We start from the raw sequence: 22305 nt of genomic DNA, 5'->3' as shown, positions 1-22305 counted from the left end.
TTATTCCTAGGATAAGCAGTATAAAATCTGTTTTATTACTTGGGATCTAGCTGGGTCAGGGGCCGGCACCCTATTGGTTTTCTGCTATGTGGCTGTGACTCTCCAGGTCCCAACCCTTTAATCTCCCTCCCAATCCCATAATTCGCCATCCCCCAGGCCTACCAAGGTACCTGGTGGTCCAGCAAGGCTCTTCGTTTCAGGAGTGCCGCCCTTTCGCTCCTGCCTTCTTGCGGCTGCCTTCTAAAATGGCTGCAACAACCTCTCACAGCAGCTTGCAGTACTACAGGAAATGATGCAAGCAGCTGCAAAAGATCATGGCAGCCATTTTAGAAGGCAACCACGCAGAGGCAGGAGTGAGAGGGTTGTCCTCCTGCCACGAAGACCCCCAGTGGACCACCAGGTACCTCGGTAGACCTAGGGAAAATAAATCATGGGGTTGGGAGGGAGATTAAAGGGTCGGGGCCCGGAGAGGAGAAAGAACCTTGGCTGTGGGTTGGGGGGAGGAAAATGGGCAGAGGCGGGGCAAAGGAGGGAGTGAAGAGAGGTGCAGAGACCGAGAGGTTGGAGGGAAGAAAGAGGGAAAAGAAGCTAGACTTTGGAGAGGGAAGAGAGAGTGAGAGACCGGGAATATCTCAAACTCCCTTCTGTACCCATTGCGGCTCTTTGTAAATCCTGGGTAAAATTTATAGGATGAATTGGCTCTTTGCTTTAAAGAGGTTGCCAGTCCTTGAGCTAGGTACTTGGAACCTGGGTTGACTACTGTTAGAAACAGGATACTGGGCTTGATGGACCTTCACTTTGTCCTGGTATGGCAATTCTTATGTTCTTATACATGGAGAGAGCAGCAAGTGTTTTGTTTTGGGTTGGGTTTTTTTTGGTGCTTGTATAAGGGTGGTCTACCCCATTTGATCACATTTCTTATTAGCAAACAAGAGTGGGAAAAGGTCTGCATATGTTGCCTTTTATTTGTATCCTTCGTAACCTTATAAATCCAGTAACCAGTGCTCAGAGCTATAATGAATAAAAAATTAGAGAAGCATGCTGAGACAGTTAAGTTTAACTTTAGCAAATATGGTATTATTAAGGCAAATGGTGATCAGTTAACTTTTTTTTTCTGACAATTAAAATATTCATATTTGTCCTGTTTTTCAAATGCATTTCCCTTTTTTTCCCCCTTTTTAAACTTGTAGGTCTGGACAGTGCTATTGTAAAGCTGGAGTGACAGGTGTTAAATGTGATCAGTGTCTTCCTGAGTACTATAGATTCAGTGAAAATGGATGTTTACGATGCCAGTGCAATAATCACTCCAATAGCTGTGATACATTAACAGGTAATATTTAATATCCTACCATTTATTTGTAAAAAATGAGATCTGGCCAGTGTACCGTATTTCTAAAAAGAGTTTCAGTGGTGATAAGGGAAATTACAGACCGGTAAGCCTAACTTCAGTGGTGGGCAAAAGAGTGGAAACATGGAGCAGATAGACAAATATGGTTTAATGGGACAGTCCAATCCCATCACAACAAACTATTTCCGTCCCAACAAAAATCCTCGTTTCAGCATTATAGTGTGCTGAAACTAGGATCCTTGTTCGGATTGTAATAAAGTTTGTTGTGCTTGGATTGGCCATCACACTTGCCTATTTTTGGTGTTTGTTCAGTCTGTAAGGCAAGTTAATTCTTTTCTGTCAGTCAGCATGGGTCCAGTCAAGGGACGTTTTGCTTTATTTCTTTGAAAGCATGAATAAACATATGGATAAAGATGAACCAGTTGATGTAAAGTAGGGGTGCCCAAAAGGTCGATCACCAGTGACCAGTAGATTGCAAAGGCAAAGCATGTCTATTGCGGAGCCCATCCCGGGCTCCGCGATAGACTCGCTTTGCCTTTGCATTCTGTTCTCCCTGCTTCCCTGATGCCAGGCCTGGTGCGTACAAGCGCTGGGCCCACAGCCTCCCCCCTCCCCCCCCCGACATCAATTCTGATGTCTGAGAGGAAGTTCCTGGCTAGTCAATTGCTACCTGGCTGGCCCGAAACTTCCTCTCTGACTTCAGATTTGACCGGGGGGGGGGGGGGAAGAGGCTTGTGGGCCCGGTGCTTGTATGCGCCTGGCCTGGCGTCGGGGAACCAGGAAGAAATCGGCGGCGGTGACTTGGGGGGGGGGGAGCAGGGAGAGAGAAAGACAGAAAGAAAGGGGGGGGCGGGGAGAGAGAAAGACGGACAGAAAGAAAGAAAGGGGGGGGCAGAGAGAGAGAAAGAATGAAAGGGGGGAATTTTGGGTTGGATAGTATTGCCTTATATTGAAGAGTACCAGTATGACTGTTCATGTTTTGGGGTAGGGATTTGGCTATCTGGTGTATTGGTTGTATTGTTTTGTGCTGTATTTGCCATTGTGAAAATCAATAAAACTTGTTAAAATAAAAATTTAAAAAAGAAAGATAGGGGAGGGGACAGGGAGAGAGAAAGAAAGACAGAAAGAAAGAAAGGGGAGCTGAGAGAGAGAAAGAAAGACAGGGGGCAGAGAAAGAAAGAAAGAAAGGGGAGGGGGCAGGAAGGGAGGAAGAAAAAGTTGGACTCATGGAGGGACAATGAGAGATGTTGGTTGGGGAATGGAATGAAGTCTGGAGGAGAGGAAGCATGCAGGAGGCAGAAAGAAATAAATATTGGATTTACAGTCAGAAGAAGGAAGTGCAACCAGACTCATGAAATCACCAGTCAACAAAAGTAGTAAAAATGATTTTATTTTAAATTTAGTGATTAAAATGTGTCTGAATTTGTAGCTGCTGTCTATATTTTGTACTATGGCCCCCTTTTACTAAACCGCGATAGCAGTTTTTAGTGTAGGGAGCCTTTGAATGTCGGGAGCAGCACAGGGCATTTAGTGCAGCTTCCTGCACTAAAAACTGCTATCAGAGTTTAGTAAAAGGAAAAGGGGGTGTATTTGTCTATTTTTGTATAGTTGTTACTGAGATGACATTGCATATTTTAAAGTCATCTGCCTCGACCTCTTTGAAAACCCCCCCGAATATAAATGATAATTAACATTTTCTATGTGTACAGTGTGCTTTGTATTTTAAAAGTTTTATTGTTGGTAGATCATTTTGATTTGGTCATTTTAAAAGTAGCTCGCAAGCCAAGAAAGTGTGGGCACCCCAGATGTAAAGTATCTAGATTTTTAGAAAGCTTTTGAAAGTTCCTCATGAGATATTCTTGAGAAAATTAAAAAGTTATGGAATAAGCAGTGTTCTGTTATGGATTAGGAATCAGTTATTGGACAGAAGACAGGGTTAAATGGACATCTTCCTCGATGGAGGAGGGTGAATAGTGGAGTGCCACAGGGATCTGTACTGGAACTGGTGCTATTTAAAATATTTATAAATGATCTTGATATTGGAATGACAAGCGAGGTGATTAAATTTGCAGATGACAGGAAATTATTCAAAGTTGTCAAAACACAAGTAGACTGAAAAATTGCAAGAAGACCTTAGGAAATTGGAAGACTGGGCATCCAAATGGTGGATGAAAGTTAGGGCTCCTTTTATGAAGGTGCGCTAGGGTTTTTAACGCACGCACAAAATTACCGTGCGCTATAGTGTGCGGTAGCCAAAAATCTACCGCCTCCTTAAAAGGAGGCGGTACTGGCTAGCGTGCTTGGGAATTTAACACATAGAAACACAGAAACATAGAAATAGACGGCAAATAAGGGCCCACGGCCCATCTAGTCTGCCCACCTTAATGTCCCTCCCCTACCTTTGCCCTGTGAATAGATCCCATGTGCCGATCCCATTTGGCCTTAAAATCAGGCACGCTGCTGGCCTCAATCACCTGTAGTGGAAGACTATTCCAGCGATCAACCACTCTTTCAGTGAAAAAGAATTTCCTGGTGTCACCTCGTAGTTTCCCGCACCTGATTTTCAACGGATGCCCTCTTGTTGTCGTGGGACCCTTGAAAAAGAAGATATCTTCCTCCGCCTCGATGCGGCCCGTAAGATACTTGAACGTCTCGATCATGTCCCCCCTCTCTCTGCGCTCCTCGAGCGAGTATAGCTGTAATTTGTCAAGCCATTTTTCGTATGGTAGATCCTTGAGTCCCGAGACCATCCGGGTGGCCATTCTTTGCACCGACTCCAGTCTCAGCACATCCTTGCGATAATGCGGCCTCCAGAATTGCACACAGTATTCCAGGTGGGGCCTCACCATGGATCTATACAATGGCATAATGACTTCCGCCTTACGACTGACGAAACCCCTTCGTATGCAGCCCATGATTTGTCTTGCCTTGGACGAAGCCTGCTCCACTTGATTGGCAGACTTCATGTCCTCACTGACGATTACCCCCAAGTCTCGTTCTGCTACCGTTTTTGCTAGGATCTCGCCATTAAGGGTATAAGACTTGCATGGATTCTGGCTGCCCAGGTGCATAACTTTGCATTTTTTGGCATTGAAGTTGAGTTGCCATGTCCTAGACCATCGCTCCAGTAGGAGTAGGTCGTGCATCATGTTGTCGGGCACTGAATCTTCGTCTGTTGTGCATTTGCCCACTACATTACTCAGTTTGGCGTCATCGGCGAATAATGTTATTTTACCTCGAAGCCCTTCTGCCAAGTCTCTTATAAAGATGTTGAATAGGATTGGGCCCAAGACTGAGCCCTGTGGTACTCCACTAATCACCTCCGTCATTTCGGAGGGGGTGCCGTTCACCACCACCCTTTGGAGCCTACCTCCAAGCCAGCTCCCAACCCATTTCGTCAATGTGTTACCTAATCCTATAGAACTCATCTTGCTCAGTAACCTGCGGTGTGGTACGCTATCGAATGCTTTGCTAAAGTCCAGGTACACGATGTCCAGGGACTCCCCTATATCCAGCTTCCCCGTTACATAGTCAAAGAAGCTGATCAGGTTGGATTGGCAGGATCTCCCCTTAGTAAATCCATGTTGTCGGGGATCCCGTAGATTCTCCTTATCCAGGATCTTATCTAATTGGTGTTTGATTAGAGTTTCCATTAGTTTGCTCACTATTGATGTTAGACTCACTGGTCTGTAGTTTGCTGTCTCCATCTTTGAGCCTTTCTTGTGGAGTGGAATGACGTTAGCCTTCCTCCAGTCCAACGGGACGCTGCCTGTACTAAGGGAGAGGTTGAAGAGCGCGGACAGTGGCTCCGCCAAGACATCACTCAGCTCCCTAAGCACCCTAGGGTGCAGGTTGTCCGGCCCCATTGCTTTGTTAACCTTGAGCTTTGACAGCTCACCGTAGACACTGCTGGGCGTAAACTCAAAGTTACTAAACGGGTCAACTGAGCCAACCCTTGTCTGTAGCTGAGGGCCGAGCCCTGGCGCTTCTCGGGTGAAGACTGAGCAGAAGTATTCATTTAATAGTTGGGCTTTTTCCGAATCCTTTTCCACATAGTCTCCGTCTGGTTTCCTAAGACGTACAATCCCGCCTGAGTTTTTTCTTCTATCACTGATATACCTGAAGAAGGATTTATCTCCCTTCTGGATGTTCTTTGCTAGAGACTCCTCCATGAGGAATTTAGCCTCCCTGACTGCTGTTTTGACGGCTTTTGATTTGGCCAGGTAGTCTGCTCTAGAGTCCTACTTCCCTGATTGTTTATAAGAGATGAATGCTTTTTTCTTCTCCTTGATCAGGTCTGAGATCTCCACAGTAAACCACTGTGGCTTATTGTTCCTTCGCCGTTTACTTACTGATTTTACATAGCGGTTTGTTGCTTCTTGTATGGTTGCTTTCAAAGTCGACCACATGTCTTCCACGTTATCGGTTTCTTCTTGGCTTTGTAGCGCCTGGTGAACGAAGTCTCCCATTTCTTTGAAATGTGTGTCCTTGAATTTGAGGACTTTGGTTAGTGTAGTAGATTTAGTGAAACCTTTCCTGATATTGAACCATACCATGTTGTGGTCACTGGAGGCCAATGTGTCGCCCACCGAGACCTCTGTGACACTTTCTCAATTGGTAAGTATCAGGTCCAGTATTGCCTGATCCCTTGTCGGTTCCAACACCAGTTGCCTGAGGCTTGCTCCTTTCATAGAGTTTAATAGCCTCTTGCTGCTGCCGGAAGCAGAGGTAAGTGTAACCCAATCCACATCAGGCATGTTGAAGTCACCTAGCAATACTGTGTCCCCACGCAAGGTGATATTTTCTATATCTTCAATTATTTCCATATCCAGGTCATCCTGTTGTCTTGGGGGTCTGTAAATTACGCCAAGATACAAGCATTTGTCCTTCCCTCTGGCCAAATTAACCCAAAGGGATTCCCCAGTATACTGGACATCTGAGATTCTCGTCACCTTAATGTCATCTTTAGTATATAATGCTACACCCCCTCCCTTCCTACCCTCTTGCTACCAATTACCCTACCAATTGCTTGCGTTAAGGCCCTAACGCAGCTTTTTAAAAGGAGCCCTTAATGTGGACTAATGTAAAGTGATGCATATTAGGAAGAATAATCCAAATCATAGTTAACTGATGCTAGGGTTCACCTTAGGAAACAGATCTAGGTGTCATTGTGGACAATATGCTGAAATCTGCCCAATATGCAGCAGTGGCCAGAAAGCAAATAGGATGCTAGGAATTAAGAAAGGGATGGTAAATAAGACAAAGTATAATATAATGCCTTTGCATTGCTCCATGGTGCAACATCACCTTGAATAGTGCATTCAGTTCTGGTTGCTGTATCTCAGAAACAATATGGGGAATTAGGAAAGGCTCAAAGAAGAGAGACCAAAATGATAAAGGCTAAATAAGTTAGGATTCTTCAGCTTGGAAAAGATGATTGAGGTCTACAAAATACTGAGTGGTGTAGAACAGGTAAAAGTGAATTGATTTTTACTCTTTAAAAAAGTACAAAAACTAGGAGACATTCAATGAACTTATATGGAGATACTTTTAAAACAAATGGGAGGAAATATTTTTTTACCCAGTAAATAGTTACACTCTGGAACTCATCGCCAGAGTATGTGGTAATGGTGATTAGTGTATCTGGGTTTAAAACAGGTTTGGACAAGTTAGTTGGAGAAGTTCTTAGTCTGAGATAGACTAAGGGGAAGAAGCCACTGCTTGCCTTAGGATTAGTGCTGCCCGATTTCCGATTCGAATCTATTCACCGGTTCACTTTGAGTGAATCGATTCGAATCACTTTTTTTTTTTATTGGCCTGACTGATTTGGTGACCAACCTTCCTCCCCATGCCTGCAGCTCTCCTAAAGCAGGAGCGGCAGCGCTGCCTCTTGCTGTCCGTCCACTGCCACTCCTGTTTTAGGGGGCGAGAGGGGAGGGTCAGTCAAGAAGTGCTGCAGCGCTTAGGCGCTCTTTGCAGCATCCTCTGGCTTCTCCCTGGTCTCCCCGTCTTATCTTTATTTAATTACAGCAGCGGAGCAGAGAGGATCGCCGGTGCTGTAGCGATGCTTGCAGGCTGCCATTGGCCTCCGTAGCACGTTCCATCTGCCATGGTCCCGCCCCTCCTCTGACATCAGGGACGGGATCGCGGCAGAGCGAACGTACTGCTGAGTATGACGGCAGCCTGCAATGATCACTAAAGCACCGGTGATCCTCTCTGAAGGCTACTCTGCTGCTGTAATTAAGTAAAGCTCAATAGCTCAGAACTTTCAGCTCAAACATTGGCAGATACCTTTTGCAATAAAATTATTAACATACGAAACAAATTCACTCCTTACCCAAACACTAACCCCCCTGATTTAAATAACAATTCTAAAATTCCATGCGCCAAATGTTCTAACTTTAACATCCCAACACTATTAGAAATCAAAACAGTTATTCAAAACTTAAATCTGAAAAATTCCACGTTTGAGACCATACCCCCGGCAATCTTAAAAAAACACTTTTTGGGTTTTGGACCCTATATCCATTCCTTAATCAAAAAAAGTTTAATTTCCGGGAATGTACCGGAAAACTGGAAAACATCACTAATATCTCCTATAATAAAGGATCATAAAGTTAGTATTGACGACCCCACTAACTATCGCCCTATTGCTAACATCCCTTTCTTGGCAAAAATCACAGAGAAAGTGATCTTCAATCAGTTATCAGATTTTGTTAATTCCACCAATGTACTACACCCCAATCAAACGGGTTTTAGGAAACATCATAATACTGAATATTCCTTAATTGGACTTACGACAAACATCATCTACAATCTTGATCACCATAACTCAGTTATTCTTTTCTCTTTGGACATATCAGCCGCTTTCGATACCATTGATCATTCCCTCCTCATAAACAGACTACAATCCATAGGCGTTAGTGAAGTATCTCTACAATGGTTCACTTCTTTTTTATCTGATCGAACATCCACGGTACGGTTCAAGAATACATTTTCTAAACCTTTTTCTCACAACTATGGAATCCCTCAGGGTTCAATTCTATCCCCTTTATTATTTAACATCTTTTTAGCTCCCTTACTCAACTTAAGTCAATCCATAGGTTTTACCACTTACGCCTACGCAGATGACATTCAATTAATTCACTTAGTCAACCCAGAAAATCCTAATGATGTAATTCAAATTAATCAAAAATTAGAAAAAATTAAAAACTGGCTTCCTCAAAATAAATTAGCTTTAAACATATCCAAGACAAAGGCACTACTCTTTCCAACTAGACAGGACCTAAAGCTTTCCACTCCTTTTTTAATCGAAAACACTTCAATCGTTCTAGTACCATCGCTCAAGATCTTAGGAGTAACATTAGATGCCAAATTTACCTATCAGGAACATATCAATAATATCGTTAAAAGTTGCTTTTATCGCTTGCGCTTAATCCGGTCAATGGCTAAATATCTAGAGATAGAATCTTTAAACATCTTAGTCCATTCTCTCATAATTTCGAAACTAGATTACTGTAATTCATTGTTTTTAAACATTACATATAAGGAACAAAGGTGACTACAAATTATACAAAATATCGCCATTAAACTAATTCATCACGGGAAGAAATATGACCACGTTACGCCTTACCTAATAAATTCGCATTGGTTACCTATAAATCAAAGAATAACATATAAAATAGCTTTATTAGTATCTAAAACAATAACTACCAATGAACCACAGTTCATTGACCGCCTTCTAATTCCACAAACCTCAAATCGTCTTCTCCGATCTAATACACAAGATCTATTAATGGTCCCCTCACTAAAAACAATAGGAACCAGACGCCACGACATCTTCTCAGTTAAGGCACCTCTTGTTTGGAATTCCCTTCCTTTGTATATTAGAAATACGAAAGATCTCAACTCATTTAAAATTAAGTTAAAAACATTCCTCTTTAAAGCTGCATTCAATCTCTAAATTCTCATCCTTCCATGCAAATTTTAATTTCAGTCTCCTATACCCAAACCCTAATGTTTTTACCCTCCCCCCTTCAACCTTCTTTTTATCCGCACTAGGAAACAAAAATTTTGTAACTTTTTCCCTCTCGTTCTCTCCAATTCATTCCAGTTTTGTATAATTTGTCAGTATTGTCAGTTTGAAATTGTTCTGTTTTATTTATTGTAGAAACTTTATTAATATTTTTAATGTTTTTACCCCAATTGTACATTTTATGTAATTCGCTTAGAAATATTAAGCGAACCATCAAATTTAAATAAAACTTGAAACTTGAACTTGAAAGGTAAGACCGGGAGGCCAGGGGGGAACATGCAGGGCTTTGGGGGGGAGCAGGCCTTCGGGGGGTGTAGAAGTACATGGAGGGAGGGAAGGAAGGGGGGGTTCAAAGAGACGTGCATATGCTGGACTGGGGGGGAAGAAATAATGGGTCTAAAAACAGAGGATAGGGAGAGAGATGGTGGACAATAAGATTTAGGGAGGTAAGGAACAGAAAGGGAGAGAAGTTGGACACAAGAGATGGTGTAGAGGGGGGGATAGAGATACTGGATAAGGAGGTAATTGGGTAGAGAATGGGAGTGATGGTGAACCCTGGCGTGGTGGGGAAGGAGGAAGAGATGCTGGATGAAAGGGTAGTTAAGAAAAGGAGAGATGGTGAATCAGGGGATGGTGGGGTCTATCACTGCAGCTGCGAGGGTGGAGACAAAAAAAAAAAAGGAAAGATGCCAGACCTCTGAGGGAGGGAAGGGAAATGGAAGGAGAGGAAAGAGATGGAAGATGGATGGTTAGCACCGATAAAGAAGAAAACTACAAATGGGCAGGAGACCCTGGCAAGCATGTTATCAGAAGACAACCAGAGTGTGGGACCAACATGATTTAAATAAGGTAAAAAAAATAATTTTATTTTCTGTTTTGTGATTACAATATGTCAGACTTGAAATGTGTATCCTGCCAGAGCTGGTGTTAGACCGCGAACGTGAGCTAGGATTTAACAGAGAGAGGAAAAGTCTTTTTTGTTTGTTTATTTTGTTTACACCACAGTGCCAGTGTGGGTAGGAGAGGGCAAAGGGGGTGAAGAGGCTATAAAATAAACCCACCAGGATGTTTGAAAAAAACACCCAATTGGGCAGGAAAATTGAAGCAAAAAATCAATTCAATAGGCTGAATCGAATTGAAAATGTTTTTCCTGAATCGGGCAGCACTACCTAGGATCGATAACGTGAAATTTTGCTACTATTTGGGTTTCTTCTAGGTACTTGTAACCTGGATTGGCCACTGTTTGAAGCAGGCTACTGGGCTAGATGGACCATTGGTCCAACTCAGTATGGCTATTCTTATGTTGTAATGGCTTCATGATGATACCGAACCAGGCAGTGTCTTCCAAAATTTTCCAGGAATTTCTTCAGGTCCTCCAAACTTGTAGTAGTTTCTGCACACCTGCAGCAGAACTTGGTCTTTTTTTCTCTACAGTTAACATGTTTTTTTTTCTTCAGTGAAGCCTACTCTTTCTGGTAGTTTGCTTTCTTGCTTTTCAAGCGTATCTTAGTGAATTTTATTTCTTCAAGGACAGGTAGATAGAAACATGATGGCAGATAAAAGCGAAATGACCCATCTAGTCTGCCCATCCACACTAACCATTATCTCTTTCTCTCTCCAAGAGATCCTACGTGCCTATCCCATGCCCTCTTGAATTCAGACAGAGTTTCTGTCTCCACTACCTCTTTGGGTGACTGTTCAATGCATCTACCACCCTTTCTGTAAAAAAGTATTTCCTTAGATTACTTCTGAGCCTATCACCTTTTAACTTCATCCTATGCCCTCGTATTCCTGAGCTTCCTTTCAAATGAGAGTCGACTCATGCAAATTTACATTTCAGAATTAGGTGACCTCATCTCATAGCCAGTGGTGGAGTGAGTACAGAAGCCCTGATGTAAAAGATGTTCTTTGAGGATAAGCAAGCATAATATTCTCACATGCGAGTGACATCATCCACACAACCTGGTACAGACAGTCAAATGTGTACTGTCATTTAAAATTTTTAGAACTGTCCATACTGCACACATTCTGGTGCCTTCCCACTTGATTTCAGCTCGCAGGACCTGCAGTTCCTAGTTTTCTGTGGAGCTGAGAAACTGTGTTTTTGAGTTCTCTCAGTGCATCAAATTTTCATCTTTTCTTTGTGCCTTCCCTTTGGGGTTTTGTTGTTTTTTGGGCGGGAGGGTTTTTTTTCCTTTTTGTCATAATATTTTGTTTGGCATATTCCCTCATTTTTAGTTAAAATTTAATTTTTCTCCCCAAACTTTGGGATTTTAGACCTTTGGGCTCATTTTCAACCTGTTCCCTCACTGGAAGAATCCACTCTCATTTTTGGTCCCTGGGCCATTAAGCCCTTTGACTTTGTGTCAGTAGTTTTTCCATTGATGTCTAAGGCACCTAGTGGCTTCAAACAACACACTTGATGCAATAGATCCATTTCAGGCACCGACCCACTTAACTGTACAATGCCTAGGTCCTGACCATGGGGATACTTCACGCACACTTTGCTTTCGTATGCACAAGAGGTCGCTTAAAGCCAGAAAATTACGGTTTGAAAAAAACTTTCCGGTACAACTTCAGGGACATTGAGCATGGCTTGAGACTCTGACCTCGACGCTCAACCTTGTATTACTCCAGCATCAACCACATCGACAACTTACTCTACCTCTTCATCTTCGGTGCTACCGGCTTTGGGGGAGTCTCATAAGTTAGCTAAGAAGCATAAACATGTCTCCCCTACCAGGCATGCATCGGCATCATCTCATGTGTCTTTTCCATTGATGCACTCAAACGTTGATGTACTGATGACCGATCACCATCTTTACAGATGTGCTTGAGGCCGCCCCCGCCCACCTATGTGCTTGAGGCCCCGCCCACAAGAGGAGCCTAAGGCTCCCGGGCCTATTCTGATTGGCCCAGGCACCTCAGACCACACCTGTGGGTGGGGTTTCAGCTGCCTGGGCCAATCCGGCCCCATTCTGGACCCGGCTGGCCTGCCGGACGGGCGGGCTTGGCACCCGTCTGTCCGGCCAATGATTTCAGGTACGGGGAAGGGGGGTGGGGGTGGGGTGGGGTCGGTGGGGGGGGTCGCGGGTCAGCAGGGGGGGGCCGATCAGGGGTTTGGGGGCGGACGTTGGGGGGAGGGGGGTTGTGTCGAGGGCAGGAGGGCCTGGGATCCCTCCTGCCCATATTGTAGTGGGGGGTGGGGGATAGGGGATAGGGGGGGTCCGCCTGGGCAGGAGGGGTAGGGCTCCCTCTTGCCCGATCATGTAGGGGGGGTGGGGGCGAGAGGTCAGGAGGGCTTGGGTTCCCTCCTGGCCTGATCGTAATTGGGGGGGGGACCCATGGGGCAGGAGGACTTGGGCTCTCTCCTGGTCCGATGTTGTCGCGGGGTGCCGCAGCTGGCGGGGCAGGAGGGCTTGGGCTCTCCTGCCCCGATGTCGTCAGGGAGGTCGGGGGTGCCTGGGGCAGGAGGGCTTGAGCTCCCTCCTGCACCAATGTCGTTGGGGAGGTCAGGGGTGCCACGGGGCAAGAGGGCTTGGGCTCCCTCTTGCCCCAATATTGTCGGGGGGGGGTGATGTATCGCGGCAGGAGAGATTGGCCATAAAATTATTTTTTTCTACCTTTTGTTGTCTGGTCATTTTTCAAATCATGTTGGTCCCATGCTCTGGTTGTCTTCTGATAACTCGCTTGCCAGGGTCTCCTGTCCTTTTGTCATTTCCTTCTTTTTCCGTGCTAACCATCCATCTTCCATCTCTTTCCTCCCCTTCCATTTCCTTTCCCTTCCCTGGAGGTCTTGCATCTTTCCTTTTTTCGTCTCCATCCCCGCAGCTGTAGCGATGAACCCCCACCATCCCCAGAGCCACCATCTCTCTGTTTCTCAACTACTCTTTCATCTAGCATCTCATCCTCCTTTCCCACCACCCCAGGGTCCACCATCTCTCCCTTTCTCTTCCCAACTACCCTCATATTCAGTGTATCTATTCTCCCTCTACATCATCCCTTGTGTCCAACTTCTCTCCCTCTCTTTGTTTACATCACAGAGCTGGCATGGGGTTGGAGAGGTTGTAACCCTATACTTCTATTAAGACTAAGGGGTCCTTTTATTAAAGTGCGCATTTAGCTTGTGCTAATTTTTAGTAATCTTTAGTAGTAAGTTCCTCTGCAGGAGGGGGGTCAAGGGTTCTACTCTAGGTATTTCCTGATACTGAAAAAGATCTCTGCTGAATTCTAGACCTCCATACTCTTAACAAATACTTGATGAAGGAGAATTTCACATGGTCTCTCTGGGAACTCTACCCTTTTTGGAGAAGAGCAATTGGCTCTGCTTTCTAGATCTCAAAGAAGCTTATACCTACATTGCAATCTTACCTGCCCAAAGGAAATATCTCTGCTTCCAAGTGAGTTCTCATCATTTCTAGTACAGGTTATTTGGCCTGGTGTCGGCACCAAGAGTGTTTACGAAATGCCTGATGATAGTAGCTGCAACCCTTTGCTCATAGGGGTTGCACGCATTTTCTTATCTAGACAGGTGGTTGATCATGGCATCATCATTACAGCAAGCTCAGAATGCCATCAACTCCACATTTTGTCTATTAGAGCTACTGGGGTTTGCAGTAAACTACCAGAAATCACATCTCCAACCCATGCAGACCTTAGAGTTCATAGGAGCTCTGCTGGACACCACTCAGGATCGAGTTTATCTACCTGTGCAGACTGTCGACAATTTAATCTATCTGTTCAGAAAGTCTCCATCCTATCACATATCTATGCACGCCAAATACAGTAGAACCTTTGTAAGTTGACCACCCGAGGAACTGTAACAGACAGGTCAATATAAGAACATAAGAATAGCCTTACTGGGTTCTCACCGTGGCCAATCCAGGTCACTAGTACCTGGCCAAAACCCAAGGTGTAGCAATATTCCATGCTACCAATTCAGGTAAAGCAATGGCTTCCCCCTTGTCTTTCTCAATAACAGACTATGGGTTTTTCCTCCAGGAACTTGTCCAAACCTTTCTTAAAACCAGCTACGCTATCCACTCTTACCACATCCTCTGTAAACGCGTTCCAGAGCTTAACTATTCTCTGAGTGAAAAAAATTTCTTCTAATTGGTTTTAAAAGTATTTCCCTGTAACTTCATGGAGTGTCCCGTAGTCTTTGTAATTTTTGACGGAGTAAAAATTCAGTCCAATTGTACCCATTCTACTCCACTCAGCCATCTCTTTCCAAACTGAAGAGCCCTAACCGTTTTATTCTTTCCTCATACGAGGAGTTCCATTCTCCTTTACCGTCTTGTTTGCTCTTCTTTGAACCTTTTCTAGCACCACTATATCTTTCTTGAGATAAGAAGACCAGAATTGAATGCAATACTCCAGATGAGGTTGCACCGTGGAGCGATACAGGACCATTATAACATTCTTAGTCTTGTTAACCATCCCTTTTTTAATAATTCCTAGCATCCTATTTGCTTTTATGGCTGCCGCCGCACATTGGATGGAAGATTTAATCGTATTGTCTACGATGACACCCAGATCCTTTTCTTGGGCGCTAATCCCCAAGGTAGACCATAGCATCCAGTAACTGTGATTCAGGTTATTCTTCCCAATGTGCATCACTTTGCATTTGTCCACATTAAATTTCATCTACCATTTGGACGCCCAGTCTTCCAATTTTCTAAGGTCCGCCTGCAATTTTTCACAATCCACATGCGTTTTAACAACTTTGAACAGTGTAGTATTCCAACTTTCAGATCATTTATAAGTTAAATAGCACTGGTTTCAGTACAGACTCCTGTGGCACTCCACTGTTTACTCTCCTCCTTTGAGAAAAATGACTATTTAACCCTATCCCTGGATAGCGAGAGGAGTCATATCTACCATGCAAGACTGTTCCGCACCACCATCATCCAGGGCAAGGGTACATGTAATGGGGATACCAGCATGAAAGCAGAGCATCCTGCAGTGGACACAGATGGGCTCTTACCCAAGGGACCACATCAATCATTGCCAACATAGTCCCCAGAACCTATAGAAACTGACCAGAAGGTCCTTGATAATCTGACGGAGCTTCTCCTGACGGGACACAGGCAGGTACACTTTGTTCTGTTCTGTGTGAAATTGAATGCCTAGGTATTCCAAATCAGGAATCGGCTCAAGGTGACTCTTCCTGAAATCGAACACCCAGCTGCATCAACTGTACCACCTGCTGAACAGAATGACGCCTCTCGGACTCCGAGGGAGTTCTGATCAACCAGTCTTCCAGATACGGGTGAATCAGGACACCCAGAGTGCAAAGATGGGCCACCACCATCACCTTGGTGAAGGTCGTGGGTGCTGCCACCAACTCAAAAGGCATTGTCCCAAGACGTGGAACCTCAGATATTTCCGGTGGTACGGAAAAATGGGAATGTGAAGATACGCTAGTATTTGCCCCAGCACCACCAATGCTATCACTGAGTGCACTGTCTCTGTGTGGAAGCGAGGCACTTTCAACCCTGCAATGACCGCCTTGAGGTCCACAATTGGACTCCTATCATCAGAGCCTTTCTTTAGAAAGATGAAGTATATCGATTATTTCCAAAGTCTCGATCTGGAACAAGTTCTATGGCCACAATATCTAGTAATCTGCAGAGCGGAGCTCAAGTCTCACTCTGGAATAGGTTCTATGGCTGCAATATTGAGTAATCTGTGGACTGTGATATCCACCCGAACCACCTTCTTGGAGCGGCCCAGCAGGGAATCCAGAAAATACTCAGTCAGAGAAACTTCAGTTTAAAGCCATCTCTGAGAACTTCCAGTTTAAAGCCATCTCTGAGAACCTCCAAGACCCTGCCATTACACCAGAAAAACCGACAACCGTCCCCCGATGTGCGGGGGGGAGGGGGGGAGACACTGGCCTTATGTCAGAATTGCTTCTTTGCAGGAGCCGCTGGATGACTCCCTGTGGACAGCTAACATTGAGAACCGCCAAAGCATGGTCTGGCAGACGAAGAGGAACACTGGCCCACGGAAGGGCCCAAGTAAGGACAAGAGTGCCTGAAGGGACGAAAATTAGGATTACAGAATGACACGGGGAAAAAATTTATCCCCGTCCACCATTCCTGTCCCCGCCCTATCCCCATCACCACTTTCCCCGTCCTGTCCCCGTGACTTCTATCCCTGCAGCATCCATACAAGTCTCAGTACTGCAATATTTAGCTTATTCCTTTCTTATAAATCAAAGTTTGGCTGCTGAACTAGAGAAAGCGATGTTCAGCTGGCAGGGCTTTGTTTATAAATTTTTATCAACACAACCAATTAACTACTTTATCCTAAAGCAAATAAATAAATAAATAGAAATTTCTTTTTCTACCTTTGTTGTCTGGTTTCTACTTTCCTCATCTTCTCATTCAATTCTTCTAATCCACTGTCTGTCTTCTCTCTGTGTCTTCCATTTGCTCTGTTACTGTGCCTCTCCCTTCACCCCCCTCCCCAGTTGGTCTGGCATACATTTTCTTCCCTCCGCTCCCCCTCCCATAGTCTGGCATCTCTGTCTTCTCCCCTTCCAGCGTCTTCTCCCCACTCTCTGTTCCCCATTTCCCTTCAGCGTCTTCTCCCCACTCTGTTCCCCATTTCCCTTTAGCATCTTCTCCCCACTCTCTCTTCCACATTTCAGCGTCTGTTCCTCTCCACCCCCCTTCAGTGTCTGTTCCATTCCTTTCCACCACCACCCTTTCCTCTCGCCACCGCCCTTCAGCACCCCTTGCGCAGTCCGACCATCTCCCTCCCTCCCCCTTACCTTCGTGGCGTGTTACAGTGTAATTTGTACAAGCCGCTGGAACCTGCCTAAAGTCGCATGCGTCCGCGGGCGGTAGCTTCTCCTCTGACGCAACTTCCGGTTGTGTCAGAGAACCTTCCATCAGCAGACACACACGATTTCAGGCAGTCTCCGGCGGCTTGCACAAATTACACTGTAACGCACCACGAAGGTAAGGGGGAGGGAGGGAGATAGATGCGGCTGTTAGGTAGGAAGGAGGGAGGAGGCCGCGCACGTTCCCTCCCTTAACTGCGGAGACAAAACCATTCACTGCTCCACGGGGCGGTGGATGGCCTTGTCCCCGAACCCGCAGCGAGCACTTTCTTTCCCCCTACTATTTCGGTGGGTTGCCCACGGCTAGCAGCGGGTAACAGCCACCGTGGAAACTTAGTATTGATTCCTCCCCCATTCAGATGGACAGCAATGTTAAACTTCTTGGCGTTATCCTCAACAGAGACCTTACATTTCATCAACAAATTAGTGCTGTAACACAGAAATGTTTTCACAAACTAAGACTTATCTGTTCTATCTCCTCCCTCCTTGATTCCCCTTCTATCAACATTCTGATTCATTCTGTTGTCATTTTGACACTTGACTACTGTAATGGCCTCTACCAAGGCATAACCCAGAGAGAAATCCGTCGGGTACAACTATTACAAAACACTGCTGTTAAACTTCTTTACCATGCAAAAAAATACGACCATGTCACTCCCCTACTCCAAAAGGCACACTGGCTACCCATCACACACCCACCTCACTTATAAAATATTACTTCTTGTCTTCAAAACTAAAAACTCTCATCAACCAGCTTTCATTGACAAACTTTTAATTCCATATGCATCTTGTAGGGCTCTCCGATCAAGTAACCAAAACTTGATCGGATTCAAGACAAAGTTAGATAAGTTCCTGCTAAACCAGAACGTACGCAGGTAAGGCTAGTCTCAGGGCACTGGTCTTTGGCCTAAGGGCCGCCGCGTGAGTGGACTGCTGGGCACAATGGACCACTGGTCTGACTCAGCAGCGGCAATTCTTATGTTCTTATTTCCCCGATACAAGAACTCTTCTATGACACTACCCACAAATCCATTTTTTCCGTTACAGCTCCGACTTTATGGAATGCCCTTCCCACCGATCTCCGATTAGAAAACTCATTAGATAAATTTAAAAACAAACTCAAAACTTTTCTTTTTAAAGATGCCTATTCTCTTTAATTGCAGGTCCCCCTGACAAATCATCCTTTATTTTTGTGGAACCCTTTCGGAAATCAAATCACTTCTTTTGAAGCGAGCCCGTCCTCCCTAAATGTAATTCCCTCTATCACTTCCCTCCCTTTTTGTTTTATTTTTTTCTATTACAATATATTTAATCACTTCTCTCTCCTCACTTCCCTCCTGTTTCATGTACCTCAGTGTGTCAATGCTTCCCTCCTTTTTAGCTTAGACATGATTTTAATTTTTAACTATATTTTATTGTTAACCATTTAGACACTTGTATGATAAACGGTATATCAAAAATAAATAAACTTGGATACAGATTGAGATCTTTAAGTCTGTCCCCATACGCCTTATCACGAATACCACACACCATTTTAGTAGCCTTCCTTTGGACCGACCCCATCCTTTTTATATCTTTTTGAAGGTGCGGCCTCCAGAATTGTACACAATATTCTAAATGAGGTCTCACAAGAGTCTTATACAGAGGCATCAATACCTCCTTTTCCCTACTGGCCATACCTCTCCCTATGCAACGTAGCATCTTTCTAGCTTTCGCCATCACCTTTTCGACCTGTGTGGCCACCTTAAGATCATCACATACAATCACACCCAAGTCCCGTTCTTCCGTCATGCAAATAAGTTCTTCACCCCCTAAACTGTACTGTTCCCTCTGATTTTTGTAGCCCAAATGCATGACCTTGCATTTCTTAGCATTAAATTTTAGCTGCCAAATTTCAGATCATTTTTCAAGCTTCGCCATGTCTTTCTTCATGTTATTCACACCATCCGGCATGTCTACTCTTTTGCAGATTTTGGTATCATCCGCAAAGAGGCAAATCTTACCCGACAACCCTTCAGCAATATCATTTATAAAAATGTTAAAAAGAACAGGCCCAAGAACAGAACCTTGAGGCACACCACTGGTTACATCCCTTTCCTCAGAGCGATCTCCATTGATCTCTACCCTCTGTTGCCTTCCACTCAACCAGTTCCTGACCCAGCCCGTCACTTTGGGACCCATCCCAAGGGCACTCAGGGTTGACGGACAGTCTATAGGAGGTATGCAGATTGATAGGCTTAAGAGCAATAAATCCCCGGGACCAGATGACATCCATCTGAGGGTCATCAAGGAACTGAAAGGGACTATGGGCTATATTCACTAAGCAAACTGATCATGTACTGATAGGTTTGCGAGCCCTTAACGACCAGATTTCCATCCAGCCCGATTCACTAAGGCCTGTAGCGATCCGATCCCGATCGTCCCATGCAAATTAGTAAAACCTTATGCAAAATACCCAAACCCGACTGCTGAATTCATGACTGACCTTCCCGCCGCCATCTTGCTTCCTCGTCATATTTAAACTGTTGGCCATCCCATGGCATTCTGAATCATTTAGAACTGGGATAAATTCTTTGTAGGCAGTGTTGACTGTATTACAGTAATCAAACGTTGATGTTATGGCATGAATTACTATGACAATACTTGCATAGGGGTTCATTTTCAGAGCACTTAGACCAGGGGTCTCCAAAGTCCCTCCTTGAGGGCCAAATCCAGTCAGGTTTTCGGGATTTCCCCAATGAGTATACATGAGATCTATGTGCATGTACTGCTTTCAATGCATATTCATTGGGGAAATCCCAAAAACCTGACTGGATTCGGCCCTCGAGGAGGGACTTTGGAGACCTCTGACTTAGACTCACAAAAGTACTATAGGTTACTATGGTACTTAAAAAGTGCTTTGAAAATGAGCCCCATAATGTTCCAAAGCCATGTACAAAACCAGACAGTTTCATAATTGTAGTTTCTGATATCAACTTGGTTATACCCAACATCCTTCTTTTTGGAAATTAATTTTAATTTTTAAAGCCAGGTTTATCAGTGTTTATCTAGTTATCTGCTTTGGGAATCTTGATTAAATTGTATCCGGGTACTGCTGCATACTGTGTGCTTTGTAAATTGAGACCAATGTTTTTAGTATTCTTCCAAATTGTGTGGCTAAGAAAATGTGCTTTGTACAATGTGCATTGATGTAAATTGATCACTAGCATGTTACCCATCTTTTTCTTTTAGGAAATTGTTCACAATGCCAGGAAAATACCCAAGGAGCCAAGTGTGAGAACTGCAAGGCTGGTTTCTACAGAAGAGAAAATGCTTTGCTCTCTGATGAGTGTTTGCAGTGCCCTTGTTCTACAGTAATGTCTACTGGCAGCTGTCACCAGGGTGGGTTCATATTTTCTGATTTTACTCTAGTTCAAATACTTGAGCCTCATAAAAATAAACTAACATGATAATGATTAAGATTGCATAGACTGCTATGTGAACCAAAAGCACAGAGCAAGTACTTTCCAACGGATGTTCAAACTAGAGAATAACATGGGGACAAAGTTTATCCCTGTCCCCACCCCATCACCCCGAGTTCTGGCCTCGTCCTTGCAGACTCTTTTCCTGCACCTTCCCCACAAGTTCTGTCCCCATAGACTCTGTCCTTATTTGCACAACCCTCAAACACTTATGATTTTATATTTAAATCGTTTTATTAAAGTATAAAAAGGGACAAATATGGATGAATCTGTTGCAGTAATATTAAGATGCTGAGGCAGCTGGACATATGATGGAATGACATTGATAGAAGTCTGATCAGCAGACATGGCACAAATTTTGTCATTTAACAGTAGCTCATTTGAATCCAAAAGCAACTTCTGCAGTTTTTGTTTAATCATTGAATTCAGTTGCCAGTTGTCTAAAAGATTTTACATATTGATACTAGTTCCAAGCTTTTAGAGAATGACACAGGAACAAAGTTTGTCCTTGTCCCATCCCCATCCTGTCCCTGCCCTGTGATTAACTGTGGGTATCCATTCTCATGTCATTCTCTAGTTCAAATACCAAACAGAGCTTGAAAGGCAGACAGTGAGAGTAGGGGATGTATTCTATTAAGACTATAAACATACAACACAATGGTAGGTGGAAAGGAAGAAAATCTTAAAGAAGCCAGCTGAAGAAAAAGTATGAATGGAACACAATCTAGAGAGGATTATATCTACATTAGGAGATTAGTAGATGTCTAAAATCAAGGTCTTGCATAAGTATCAGTCTTTTTTGTACAATCCCACTTTATTCCGGGACCAGTGGGTTATTTCTCTCCACCCATCAGGATCTGTAGGAAGCCTCAAACTTCAGAGGCTTTTACCCCACCCCCCCTCATACCTCATCACTGAGCATGCTCCTGTGCTCATCAGTCTTTCTTCCTACAAGCCAGGCTGTAGGAGCTTATCTTTTCTGCTCATGTTTTCTTTCATGATATTTCAGTATTTCACCCTTGTGCTGTGGAAGTTCCCTATGGGGACATCCTTGACTGTGGCAGATCGCAGACTGTCAGAGAACGTCTGCTTCTTGGGGGGTTCCCTGCCTGGCAGTAAGCCCCTTGGACAGCCTGCACATCAGATCAGGACTCAGGGACCATTCCCTTGAAAGTTTGCTCACCCCAGGTGCGCCTGCTATTTGGGTGGAGCGCAGGCTGAGCAGTTTCATGGAGGTGCGACCAGGATTGGATCCAGACTGCATTCCTGTGCCAGACATTTGTGCGATGTGTCCACAGGTGGCAGAGGTCTCTGGCTGTGGTGGTCAGGCTGGTGTGGCAGTCAGAAGTGATGAAATCCAGTTTTCCAAGTTCCCTGAGGCAGAGGATCTCCTTGTGAGCTGTTTTAGCTGTGCCTGCAGTTTCTCTCATTCAACACATGTCACAATAAGAACTGACAGCCTAAATCAGAATTTTTTTTGGGGGGGGTCTTCATAATGGCCTTTTGGGTGGTTTCTCTGCATGCCCTACCCCTCCACCCCTTTAAAATTCCCAAATCACTGTTTTTTGTGGGCTCCTATGATTTTCCCAGGCTATTTTTTAAAATCAAA

General features: G+C 44.3%; 1 protein-coding gene across 1 annotated transcript in view; it reads left to right on the top strand.

Annotated features, from left to right (window-relative positions):
• The window catches only part of MEGF9 (multiple EGF like domains 9), a 109672-nt gene that overhangs the window by 75442 nt on the left and 11925 nt on the right, over positions 1-22305 (top strand). Inside the window, exons 3-4 of the mRNA XM_033961584.1 lie at positions 1191-1330; positions 20467-20616. Coding sequence (XP_033817475.1) covers positions 1191-1330; positions 20467-20616 — 290 coding nt within the window. The remainder of the gene's footprint in view (positions 1-1190; positions 1331-20466; positions 20617-22305) is intronic.

The sequence above is a fragment of the Geotrypetes seraphini genome, chromosome 10, assembly GCF_902459505.1.
Source record: "Geotrypetes seraphini chromosome 10, aGeoSer1.1, whole genome shotgun sequence".
Lineage (NCBI taxonomy): Eukaryota > Metazoa > Chordata > Amphibia > Gymnophiona > Dermophiidae > Geotrypetes > Geotrypetes seraphini.
Note: the sequence above shows the minus strand (reverse complement) of the source record. Positions and strands in the feature narration are given on the sequence as shown.